The following is a 14,131-nucleotide window of genomic DNA, read 5'->3' on the forward strand; positions in this document are numbered from 1 at the left end:
TGCTGTGCGGGCTCCCAGCAGCAGGTTGAGCACAAAATGCAGCAGGGGGTTTTGATGAGTTCATTAGAAGGCCACGTCATTTATGCACAGTCACACATAAGGCAAAGGTCAGCCGGGATTACCCAGGTGGCCGCTGCGTGTGGGTGTCAGTTTGATTTTCAGACTGCACTTAAACCGCGCCGTTCCCGCACAACCGAGTAACCACTTAAAAACCACCACGCCACTGCCATGTTGTGTTGCATTTAACGTCATGCATGTGTGTTTGGGGAGCTGGATGTTACAAAAGGATTTGAAAAACACCCCGAAAAAGGACAGATTTTGCATTCGCTCCCCATTGTTTTCAGTATCGGGAGGTGAGTGGGGAAAATGCTCTTCACTTCACACGCGGTACGTTTTCATGACAATAGACAACAAAACACAGTTATTGTCCTCGTCCAACAAAAGAACAGACAATTGAAATTCTACTAAATCGAATGTCTCAAAGTGGGACAAACACACCCAGATCATGAGATTGGGATTCAAGCTACTTATGCACGTACATGTATACCTTCAGTCAGACCACGGTCAAACACAGAGACTCAACTGTCTGCAATGATTGGTAGACAGGTAGGTGGCGCCACATGAAAAAAAAACATGATTTCAAAACATAAACATGATTTGCAGTCTGCAAAATGTTTTTTTAAATGCAAATATTTTGGCTGTACTTAGTTCAGTTTGTTATATGAATATTATTCCTGAGTCTCTGTGACATATTAGGAGGATTTTATGGCCAGTTGCTTTAGATTTGTTACATAATGCACCTTTAAATAACTTTTTTTTAAGTAAATTGATGGTAAGAGGACTCTGAGTGGCGTTTGATAAGCTATGCTGTGCTCAATTCAATCGGAACTTGGATGATGTCACCAAACATGGACGCAAACGTATCGCAAACAGCTTAGCAACATGTCTACAGTTAAAAATTAAACAGTCTTGTGTGTACGACTGATGTAATGTGCAATAAATATGACAGAAACGTTATTAAGGTACATTTAGCAGTGTTTGTATGGTGGCGGGCGTCTTGGAATCCATTTAACCGCACACTAAACTAAAAAACCATGCAATACCGGCTGAATAGGGGACATTTCACCTCCTACAGTAGCCGAGCGGAGGCGGACACACGTCATTCAATAAATCAATGTCCCTCTAGTGCTTGTGTACTGGGACAAGGGCAGCAGGTCCTGTCGAAGCAATCGCTGAGTTACAACCGTAGCTCAACTTAGTGACTGTGCATGACTGTGAGTGAGGTAAAAATAGAGGGAAGCAACATGGTGAGAGGAGGCACAGGGAGATAAAGCTCTGGCAGAACTTCAATCTAAGGTCATTAGGAGCACACACAGTCCAAAGACCGCGCACCATCTCAGAGCAGAGTTGGGATAAACAAACACTTTAGTCAAACCATAAGTAGCTCAATAAGCTCCCTGCGTCTGCTTTCCACAAATCATTATTCAGGTGGGCTGCATTCATAATTCATCAACACGGGTCAAGCCAATGATCATGTTGACTTAACATTTGGTGTGACATTTCAGGCCCGACTCACGCCTGTCATTAGCTCTCACCGCACGCCGCCTCATCAAAGAGACGGAAGGGGGGGGGGGGAAGGGAAATGGGAGGATGAGAAAAATATATGATATTTATGAAAGAAAATGCTCTATAAACTGTACACCAACAACACACTCTCAAAAAGCACCAAGTCAGAATCATGAGCCATCAGCCAGCACATCCCTAATGGCCAAAAAAATGACACTTTTACAGTCAATACCACGATGGTGATTCCACCAGGGCGATATAGGATGATATTGGCTGTCGGGAGCGCTTCTCAAAGTCATCTCTGACCAAAGCAAGGGCATCCACACACATCAACTCCAGTCTGGCTGATCCAAGCGCAGACGATACACCAGCAGAGAGAGGGGGAAAAGACAGCGTGGATACTGACAACTTCCTTTATGTGGGTGACAGCTCTCCATCAGTCTGCATCAAACAAGTGCATACATGCAGGCACACACAGGGATATAGAAGTGACCCATACACACTTTGCTGATCCCAACCTGTTTCAATCTGTCAGCCCGTCGGGACATAATAGAGAAGCAAATAATCTGTCCCGTGCGCCGCACACGAGTGTGTATGCGAGGACAGGACGACTGTGCACACTCGGGCTCATCATCTCAGTAATTGATGGTCGTCTGTCATCGCACACTGTTGATAATCTTCTTTTGGACAGCGGCTTGTCTGAACAAGATGAACAGCAGCCCATCTACTGTATCTGGAGAGACTAATCTGTGTTCTCATTTACTGGAGCGCAGACGGTGACAGAGTGGTCGAGCTGGTAAAAAAAAAAAAAAAAACGAGACGGATCGCAATGAAGGTTGTCAACAGCGTCGCCCCCGTGCGCGATAATAGGGGTAAAAAAAAAAAAAAAAAAATATGGGGCGCTCTTACCTGCAACTTGAACCAGATCCGCGGTGGACACGTTCTTGGCGTTGGCGCCGACTCGAAAAGTCAACGCGGGACCAAGGACGCTGGAGAAAAGGAAGACACAAAGTGCATTTGTGGGTCACCTTTTATTCTATAGCCCTGCAGAAGAAAGATTTGATCGAACAAATGTTTATTTCTTTCCAGATGTAGCACTGAAGACAGATATTTACAAAATCACCTTCCTTTGAGGTCTAAAATGAATGCAAACTTTTTATGAATCAAAACAAACCGAGCTTTTTCCCCCAAAACCATTAAAAAAACATTTTTTTTTCGTCTATATTTTGGCAGAAAACAAACGCTTTGTTTTTGGCAGCGACTGTTTTACTGACGAGTTTAGTATCAACATATTTGCGACTCGCCAAATGACATTGAAAACATTGTGTTAATAGAAAATGCATCGCAGTCGCAGGACTGTTTCAGATTAGCAGTGTATACTGTGTAACGTTATAATAGTACGAGGTTATAAAAGGAGGAAAACAGGCGTCAGGACTTTTTATGATAAGCTGCCGGCTGTATCCTCACATTAAATCAACACGCACGACACAAGAGCATTATCTGTCTTTGTATCAAGCCATTTTTTGCAAAAAGAAAATAATCATATTCTGAGGTAAATTAAAGGGGCCATATGTAGGAATGTGGCCAAAAACTTACTACATTCAAATTCAAAATACTGACGTCTTTTAGGTTTCGTTTGCTGACGTAACTGGCAACCCGTGGTTGCTCGGCAGCTGAGACTCTACTGACTGCAATGATTGGTAGACGGCGGTAGGTGGCGCCACATGCCAAAACATGATTTCAAAACATAAACATGATTTGCAGTCTGCAAAAACATTTTTTTAATGCAAATATTTTGTCTGTACTGTTGTTGTTGGTGAGTTCAGTTTGTTATATGAACATTATTCCTGAGTCTCTGTGACATATTAGGAGGATTTTATGGCCAGTTGCTTTAGAGTTATTACATAATGCACCTTTAAGGTAAACTCTATAATAAATGCAGAAATCGGCATGAAGTGTAAGTCGTGTGAATAATGAGAGAGAGAGGAGGAGGCGTACAGAGAGGTGAATAACAAACCCTGCCTTCCATTTTGGTTTGATCTTAACCAAAGACGACAGCAGAGTTATCAGCTAAGGACCTTATTTTCACACAGTAACATGTCTGTACTCCTTCCGCCTATATTCTCCGCCCGGTCGGCGAGTCAGCAACACGCTTCTCTCCCTGGAGCGGGATAAATGTTTAAGGTCTGAGGTCGGCCATGAAATAAAATCTAACAACCCCACCAGACTCTGTAAGAACTCCCAGCAGTGGTCAGGAAAAGAACAGTGAATACTGACAGGGAAAAAAATTGAACTCGTGTCTACTGTAACCTCTTAAAAATCCCACATGAAAACACATTTTTTTGCAATAAGCTGCAAGACGTTTCAGCAGCCAGCAGTGACTGGAGGAGAGAGTTCTTTCAAAAAACATGGCTAAACAAGGCAACAAAAAACATGTTATCCCCCATGTATGACGATGCCTGTGTGTGTGTGTGTGTGTATGTGTGTGTGAGCTAATTAGACACAAATATTGCACTTTATTTTCCGAGCTGTAATTGTAGTTCCCTAATGGGACAATCAAAGTCGTTCTGAGCGCGGGAATAAGCAGCGGTGAGATCGTTTTTTTTCCTCAGGTTGGCAAAAATTAAAACTGAAATCTCACATCAGATCTCACATCACACAGAGATGTTGAAACCGTGGTGCAAATGATCAGTGCTGGAAACCGAGATGCACCGCACTCTCTTCTGTAAAAAGACTGAGCAGCGAGGAGCACACGGTGAATATCAGCATTTTTTTTTTTTTACAAATATTCATCTTGTTTTTCTGATGAGACAAGGGAAATTGTTTTGCCTTAAGTGACTCTTTACGACATAAAATAGACACCTTTTTTTGCTGTTCATTGTCCCTTAAAACCCATAAACCACTGCGTTAGCTGATTTTCTATAAATAAATTATTATAGAGGTACTACATTCCACCATCTTTGCGCTCTGCTTAACTTGTGTAATCCATCAGAGTTAGCGTACTGTATAACTAAGTTGCATCCATACTAATCCCATTTCAAGGATTTGTTTGACTTTTATTTTGCAAATCAAAAGCTTTAAAGCGCTTTTGCTTTCCGAGGGAACGGATCGATAACTTCTATATGTACAAAGACATCAGTTTGGGTGTTATGATGACACTCTGATGTGGTTTTATGGAGACGATGATGTCCACAAGGTTTATTATTATCACCATCATCACTCTCATTTACGGAGCCCCCAAAGTGACAAAAAAAATTACGAACATTTTTTGGGGGGAAATCTCGGATTTCAAAGTCGAGATCTCGAGTTTCCAAAAAATAAAAAATTGATTTTTTTTCCCGTAATTTTTTTTTCATCATTTTTTTTCACACACAAAAAAAAAAAAAAATGGAAACTCGAGAAAAAAAAAAGAAAATCTAATTTTTTTTTCGAAATCTCGACTTTGAAACTCGGGATTTCAAATTTGTTTTGTTTTCTGCATTTTTTTTTTTCTTATGTCACTTCGGGGGCTCCGTACTCATTTCCTCATTAATGCCAAAAATTACATCCTTATAAAACAAAACTGAGAAAACAGTAGTAGCATAAACAATCCTCGAAATTAATTAATGCACATGTTATATCTCTGACATAATGTCATGTTGGTCACGTGCAATATACTGTAAATTAATATGTGCAATAATCCATGCTCACGTGCAGAGATTATTATCTATGCAGTAATAACCTGTAGCCACGACGTTGCTGCATAATATTTGAGCTTATTTAGTTTTATTGTACTGTTGGTTATCGGAACTCTGCTCTTAAATCATTCTTATGCCTATGGGATAAGGCGATGACAATAAAGCACTCGCTTCTTTATATTTTACTGCGATAGTTAAGTGAAGCAACATTTATGATAACTGATTTTCCACACGCGCCGGAAATAACCGGAAAAGCGACGGCTGCCTGACAAAGCTGAGGAGCTAACAGTGACACAGACATGAACATAGTGGAGGCGTCAAGTGAAACACATCTCATTCACTTTTAATGGAGTGGTGTCAAGCGCCGCTTCACTGCCGCTCGCGTCGTGCGCGGCAGAACTTTAAAAAACGTTCACCTCTCTAAGAATCGGCCGATCGACTCACTTTAACCTTTCTATGCAATTACGCAACGGTTTCTGAAAGCTGAGAAGTTGCAAATTAAAAACCAACGTGTGGTTATTTGGGTAATTTCACTCGCGCTGTTGCAGGAAGCAGCGGAATCAGTTGTCTTTGGAGTTGGAAAAAAATGCCTGTACGTACAGTAGTTTCCATTTTTTGGCCTCAAGACTCAAAGAAATGTTATTTTAAAGGTGCATTATGTAATAAATCTAAAGCAACTGGCCATAAAATCCTCCTAATATGTCACAGAGACTCAGGAATAATGTTCATATAACAAACTGAACTCACCAACAACAACAGTACAGACAAAATATTTGCATTAAAAAAAATATTTTGCAGACTGCAAATCATGTTTATGTTTTGAAATCATGTTTGGGCATGTGGCGCCACCTACCGCCGTCTACCAAACATTGCAGTCAGTAGAGTCTCAGCTGCCAGTTACGTCAGAAAACGAAACCTAAAAGAACTTGGTATTTAGAATTTGCTGTTTACTGTTTTACTGTTTATGGCCACATTCTTACATATGGCACCTTTAAGTATGTGTTGTAGTGTTCAAATTTCAAATTTAACACGCAAAATCTGGAGTTTGTGTACAACTCGTGTACAACTGTGTGTGAGTGTTTTTTGAGTTTGTTTGTTTATCTGTCTGTCTGTAAGCAACATAACTCGAAAAGTCGCGGACAGATTTGGATGAAATTTTCAGGAAATGTCCGCAATGGGACCAGGAACAGGTGCATCAATTTACACACTATTTTGTGGGGGGCTTATCTGCCTTGGCGGAGGTCTGCGCTCTCGAGTGCTACTAGTTTCTAAACAAAACCTTTTGCTTTTCTTCATTTTAAATTGTTAATACACTACTTTAACATGCAGAAATTGTAAATAACAGCCAGATATTTATGTTATTCTGGAAAAAATGGGCAAAAGCAACATTTTCTGTCCCTTTTATGGTTAAAATAAGTTAAATCCTGCTTAGCTTATGCACAAATGCATCATAGAAGCTTTGTTTTTCCCATTGCTGATGCTTTGTGTCAGATGAAGTGCACCCAACAATCACATGATGGACACCACTCTGTTCGCCTCAATAGCTCGGTGTCACATCCAACAGCCGTCAAGCGTTGATGCGACACATACTGTATGTGTGAGTCCAGCGCAGTGTGTATATAAGGAGCTGAAATGTTTACATTGACGTCCAGAAGCGGCTTGTGAGATATTGTATGTGACAGACACAATAACAGAGTTATTGCCAGATGGTGGCGCCTGATATCAGTCTATAATCATTCTCCTGGCGTACAGTAACGCGATATTGAACATGTGACACTGAGCCGAGACGACAACCCTCGAGATGGACGACTCCATCTCTCCCCCAGCCATTAATCACAAAACCACTTCAGTTCATCATCACGTCTGAGCCGCTATGGTCTGGAAAGGTACACACTAGGCCGCCCTTTAGTGTACTTCCTGCCAGACTGTGTGACAGAGCGCTATATTCGTGAGACTGTCAGAACGCCGTGACCCCCCCAGCCCCCCCCCTCCCGGATCTCCGCTCGCCATCCGTCAGTCTGCTGCTGAGGTGGTGACACCCACTGAGCCAGGAGCAATAATGTGAGCCAATACCAGACGAGACAGACCGACGGACATGGACACGGAGTCCCGACCATGCACCGGTGCGTTTGTGAATATGCTCACACACAAATACACACAGGGTCTGAGAGAAATATGTCCGTCTCTAATGTGTTCACCTGGGATCTGTTTGCAGCCGTAAATGTCAATATTTCCACAATCTTCACCCCGTGTCTGCGTTCTTCCAGGCCGAATGTGTTCCCAATGCATCTCAAATTGAAATGACGTGTGTGCGTGTGTTTTTTTTGTATTTTTGCCTCACACACACATGTATTTAAATATTCAATAGGGCAAAACAGTGGCACAGTTGGACGTGAAGTTAAAAGACAGATAAATAATCAGGAGGACTTCACACTGTCTCCTGTGTTATCAGATGTGTAAGCTTGGACTTCATATTAGCTCTGCTGGTGGGACATGAGGAGTGTGTGTGTGTGTGTGTGTGTGTGTGTGTGTGTGTGTGTGTGTGTGTGTGTGTGTGTGTGTGTGTGTGTGTGGACTGGCTGAGGGGATATTGGCAGGGAGCATGTGTGTGTGTGGGTGTTAGTGCACAGACTGTGTGTGAGGACAGACTTGTGAGTGTGAGTCCTGCTCCCCCTAGTGTTTCTCATGGGTAAAACACTTACGTCATCTGACAAATAAAAAAAAATAAAAAAAGACACACATCATCATCCCCTCAGCCCTTCATCATCCAGAGACACAATTTCAGATCTTTATTGTGCTGGTTATTGAACTGCAAGCTCGGACCGGTTTTAGCATCCGCAAAATAATCTCAACATCAAAACCTTTAGCCTCCTTCTTTAGTGCTATTAGAGTTTGAAATAATTGTGTTTTTTTTGTGTCCGCCTGTGGTCATTTTTCAGTTTCTCTTTCCCTCTCGTCTTCCTATCAGAGCATCGTAAGAACGGAGGACAGAGAGAGAGAGGAGGAGCAGGCCCGGAGCAGGGCGGTGTTCTCTGACCCAGCTCCCCTTCTCGATCTGCCTCATATTCAGGCCGAGGCTTTCAAACACTCACCTGCTGTGGCCGCACAGCAAGTCACAATGGGCTTGCATCACGTCCTCCATCTCAGCTATTTCTACATGAATGCGCTTTCATTACTTACGGGAGGGGGGGGGGGGAGAAAGAGTGGGGATAAACTAGCCTGACAAAGAGGATATTTTCTGTGTTTGTTTCCCTATAGAATATCTGTCATTTATATATAAGGTGTAATACAGTGTGGAGGCTTTATTAGCAGCAGCATCTGTGTGTGTGGCTTTTACAGGGCTTAAACTGCATCCAGCCGAGCACATCGTCGACCTGAATTCTGCATTATTTGTAAAAATATGACACTTGCTAGGGCCCGCGGTTGGTGTAGTGGTTAGCACTCTTTGCCTTTGCAGCAAGAAGACCCGGGTTCCTGGGTTCGAGCCCCGTTTGGAACAACTTCGGAACAAGGGCCTTTCTGCAAGGAGTTTGCATGTTCTCCCCGTGTGTGCGTGGGTTTGCTCCGGGTTCTCCGGCTTCCTCCCACAGTCCAAAAATATGCAATATGGGGATTAGGTGAATTGGGCACTCTAAATTGACTGTAGAATGTGGCCCTGCGATGGACTGGCAAACTGTCCAGGGTGCACCCCGCCTATCGCCCAATGTCAGCTGAGATAGGCAAAGTACCCCCCGCGACCCTCCGGTGTATAGATGGGTAGATAATGGATGGATGACACTTGCTTGACTTCAAGACGCTACAGTGTTGTTAGTGTTGAGGTTTCTACAGTCTGTCAAGACACATGTTTGTAAAGGGCAACAAAAGGTGACCATACAGATTATCAGTTACCATTATGATTTCTGCAGACCAAGTTTTGTTCATTCCTACAGCACATAATACAAACACTGGTGGCCGTGTGCCGATTAATCACACTGCACAAGAAGAAGGGGAAAAAAACCCATAAATAAATAAATAGGTCAGAAATAAAGAAATAAGAGTGAGGGTTGTAACTCTCATAGTAAAACTAAACTAACTTAAATTGTTAATGTAGTTCAAATGTGTTATTTTTGCACAATGTCCAGTTAGTGACGGTGAATTTGACCTCTGCATTTAACCCAAACTTTTTGCACAGGAGCAGTGGGCAACACTAATCTGCATCCAGGGAGCAAACGGGATTGGGTGCCTCGTCCAGCTCTTGAACCTGGTTACAAGCCCAGTTCCTTTCCTGTTGGGATAACTGGACTATTTTACATACATGTTGATGTCAGTCTGAATCAGTTTAAGAACTCCTGTAGCTGATGTCACACAATCACATCGTTCAAAGGCCGGGATTAAAACAATGCCATTTTGGCAGGAAAGCTGCACTGTTCAAATTCAGAAACGTATATATATACACCAGGCAACTTACGATATATGTTAAGTAATATGTCAGAAAACTACTCTCTTTGTTAGCTGTAGACATAAAAATGAAGATGGTAGATAGAGTGAGACCAAAACAGCATTTTACCGGATCATCAAAGATCCCGAGAGGTGGCAGGAATCAATCACTCACATTCTGCATAAAAGATGGAGTGATGGGAATCCACGGATATCAGGTACAGTATCCAATGCTAACTACTGTTTATGTTACACTTTTATTTCTGAAGCATAGTTAATCAGAGAGTTGAGGGCGTCGTGTTGGGTCATGGAGTAAAAGAACCATGAGGGAATCGTAGGGGTCAGTTGCTCAATCTACGTGGATTAAAATTGCACAGTGCAGTCTGACAGCTTGAAATCCTTGCGTGATAGAAAAAGGAAGAAATCATCGTATATTGGCCCTATAATTGTACTGTTAATAATTATTACTCTCCATTGCACCCGAGGACAGGATATGAATACTGCCACCACATGACTGTAGAGTGTAATAATAGTCCATCAGCATTATCATTATGTGCATCAGCTGAATCAGAGTGATATGAAATGACAGGTGTAATAACAACATTAACTCAATCAGTGCTGGCACGATGTTATATCCCGGTGTTCCTGCTCATCAAGACTAAATGAAAGAGGCTGCATTTAAAGTCCGCGTTCAGAACAGATCTCTGCTCGGTTTGCATTCATTTCAAGGTCACAGAGCGTATTTTCAGTGCTGAACAGTAGGTACAGAACACTCTGACACTTTTCTCCCCCTCTCTCTCTCTCTCGCTCTCTCAGACGTGATTGTACAAGCCAGAATAGACCGCTCACAGTTCAGACTTCACTTCTCCTGCAGGAGCATCCTTAAAAAGGCTTGTCAGATCTGAGGCGCTCACACATCTCCTCTGCCGCCTACATGGCTTGACACCAAATATACAGCAGAACCGTGATACAAGCATAAACTAGTCTGGGTTCAAGGACAGTTTGCTTGCTTATTAATATATTAACCGCCTCCTGATGGAATACTTTCTCTGTATTCACCTCTCTATCCACGACTGCTTCCTGTGTCTGTCTCTCTTCCTCTTTTTGTCGCTAACTGAGCGTCTTTTGATGACTCGACTGCTCTCTTCTCGAACAAGGCGCACGGTGACAATCGCGGCGAGGGTGGTGTTTTGAATACAATGGAGACATCACCGTGTGTCTGGAGGTAATTAGGCCTCATTTCTTTTCCCTGCCGAAAAAGTCAAATACTCCAAAAGGTCAGAAAAACAACAAACGCCTACAGTCTCTCTGGCAGCGCGGTGCAGCAGTTTTCACACAAACAGTCCTCGCAGTGTCTGGACAAACCTCCACTCTGCTTCCATGTGCTCAAAGGCACAAAAAAACGCTTCCATATCGTTTAGTTGTGGCCAATTATTCTGGTCAAACATGAAGCTTGTAAATCGTGAGCTAAATCGTTATTTTTCAACGCGTGCCGGGATGTTTATACATACGAGAGCTGGGTGAGGTCTGTGACGTGAAGGTTGAGCCTCTGCATCAGCCGCTCCATGAGGTCCGAGCCCTGGTCAGTGGTGAGGGAGCTGGTGGGGGAGAGAAACACACACACAGCTGGGTATCATGATTGGATGCCCATACTCGTACCAGATACACATACTCATTCAGGCGTTAAAATGCTTCTTTTTTTTCTTTTTTTTTGTAGGGAGATGCTGCCACGATTCATACTCACAAATGGGTCATTGCACACACAAGCAAATGCTATGGTTGTCTGAATGGATGTAGTGCACACATGCACACAACTGCAAACACACAAACAAAACACACAAAGCACTGTGCCAAGGGAAAAGGGATCAGCTGCCTCTTCAGGCTTGGTAAATCACCTGCTTTTTTTCCCCCCAGCAATGAGACAAACAATAAGGTGCAAATGGAACCTGCATGAGGTGTAATGGCTGTATCATATGTACGCGCCTTTTCTTCCCTTGCCTTCTCTCATCTTTTCTTCTTTTTCTTCCTCCCCCCCCTTTCGCCCACATTCACTCTTTCTGTCTGTCGCATGCACACACATGCTCAAAGTAAAGACATGATGAGACAGAGTGAGATGAGAATAATAAGGTGCAAATAGAATGGAGGTAAAGTGTAATGGTGGTCTGATAAAGCCATGCCTCATCTCGGCTCAGTCCACGGCTGCGCTCTCTACTCGGAGAGTAAATCGCCAAGGAAATAGACCAAACAAAGGCAATCTAGAGGCCAATGTGCTGGATGGAGGAATGAGAAGGGCACACACACACACACACACACACACACACACACACACACACACACACACACACACACACACACACACACACACACACACACACACACACACACACACACACACACACACACACACACACACACACACACACACACACACACACACACAAAGCTACATTATTGCTGAGAGCTTAACCTTGAACCAGAGAGGATGCCAAGTGACTGTAAGGTGACATGCACTAAAAAGCCATGGATCAAAATCAAAATGAGACATTGTTCACATTTTCCATCCCATCCAAAGTGTAGAAAAATAACTGTGATGCAGTGACAGGAAACTGTTATGTGTAGGTTTTTCTGTTTTGTTTTTTTTGCAGATGCACAGCATCCTGATATAATGCATTCATGAGACTGATTTGGTAAGTAAACCATGATGGTGAGAGATCATAATCGCTCTCTCTCTCTCTGTATAAAAACAGTGTACTGTGCATGAGTGGCTGACTCACTCCACCTTTGAGAGAGTGGGTGGTTCTTTTTTTTTTTTTGAGGGGGGTTTTGAAAGTTAAAGCTTTTTCGCCGAAGCCATTCCAGACACGTTTGCATCCCCTCTGCGGTAATTCTAGCAACTGGAGTGCTCCGGGAGTGACTTGGTTGTTGATGCTAGCACTTTTCCCCTTGGATTTCTCCTCCGTCTCTTTCGCTTCTCTCCATACCTTCTGACTCCCGTCCCCCCCCACCCCCCACCGTCACAAACACCACAAACCCCCCACTCCCACCACCACCACCTCAATGTCAGGAGCTGTCAGATAAGCAGGTTTGCGTAGCCTCACTGCAGGGTACGAAGCAGCTGGGGATAACAAGCGTGCAATCATGAGGTCTGCAGCAAATACAGACGCCTCTATAGGCCAACTTTAGGGTGGGCTGAGGACAGACGTGAAGAGGCAGGTGAAGATTCTTCACTCAGAAGGTGACCTACTTCAATCCCTTGGGACGTACCCACTTTCATCCGATCCCATCTTATTCCGACTTTGTATACAGGTAGGTTGCGGCAAAAAGGTGACGAAGACTGTGGCTTTTACGAGTCCGAGTCTCTTAAACAGGTGAAGGACAAGCGACTGACACCGGACTCGATAACGCCATAAAGGGATTTGTGAGAAAAGCCAGGGGCGAAGACACAGTCGATAGGAACTTATCTTTTTTTTTTTTTTTTTTTTTTTTTAACCGAGCCTGAGCTGAGTGAGAAGGAGAGCAAGAGAGAGAGAGAGAGAGAGAGTGAACTTGGCTCCCCGCTTCCTGACAAAGTATTATCATTAAAGCTGTAATACAGCAGAGTAATAACCACACACGCTGAGGAATTTATCATCCTTTCTATATTGTAAGCAGGTGCACAGCACATGCTAAGGATTTCAAACTACTTTCCCCCGTAACGACGTGAACGCGTAGGCGGTTACGACAGAAACGAAGCACGTTAAAGACACTTTTTTTCTTCTTTTTTTTTTTAAATGACGTAACAAAAGCAGACATATGCTCGGCATTAAAGAATGTCAAACCAGGTACCGACGAGAACGGCTGACAAAAGCCAAGTAGAGCAATAAACTATAAGATGAACCAGCAATGAAATAACATAATAACCACTTAAGAACGGGAGAGTGGCTTTTACACGGTTGTTGGTGATGCTATTTGAATATGCTGTCAATTTTCAAGTGTAATGACTAAGGTAGAGAGAGGTTATTGGCACAGTAATGTACTGACATTCCCAACAGCTGATATAAATGCAGTCCACTGAAAGGCGAGTCTCATTAATAACGTCGCCCTGAGCAGCAGCAGCAGCAGCAGCAGCAGCTTCATTTTTCCTGTCGTTTTATTTATTGCATATACGTTTCTATAAGGTTAAAGGGGCTATATGTAAGAAATGCATACAATGTGTCATCACAGATTAAAGAGACACGTTAAACTGAAAGACTGGCTTCAGTAATAACACGAGCACAACCAGTATATTCACAGTTTTAATTCAAACTCTATTGGTCTTTTTTGGAGGGGTAGTGAGGATTTGTGTCGCGACCAGAGGAGAAGCAAAACAAGGCAGATGCTTCAAAATATGAGAAAGTTGTGGACAGATGTGACTTTATGGATCGCTTTCTCCCGGACAAGATAAACATAAGCTTCAAGGAGCATTCTAAATTCTAGGTCTAGTCTGTAATGAA

General features: G+C 43.0%; 1 protein-coding gene across 1 annotated transcript in view; it reads right to left on the minus strand.

Moving 5' to 3' along the window:
* The window catches only part of ptprn2 (protein tyrosine phosphatase receptor type N2), a gene marked incomplete at its 3' end in the record, with an annotated part of 141,392 nt that overhangs the window by 84,360 nt on the left and 42,901 nt on the right, over positions 1-14,131 (minus strand). The window contains exons 9-10 of the mRNA XM_083901992.1: positions 11,171-11,257; positions 2,476-2,555 (exon numbers count right to left, since the gene is read on the minus strand). Coding sequence (XP_083758118.1) covers positions 2,476-2,555; positions 11,171-11,257 — 167 coding nt within the window. The remainder of the gene's footprint in view (positions 1-2,475; positions 2,556-11,170; positions 11,258-14,131) is intronic.

Source organism: Microchirus variegatus (genome assembly GCF_963457635.1).
Source record: "Microchirus variegatus genome assembly, chromosome: 15".
NCBI classification, from domain to species: domain Eukaryota; kingdom Metazoa; phylum Chordata; class Actinopteri; order Pleuronectiformes; family Soleidae; genus Microchirus; species Microchirus variegatus.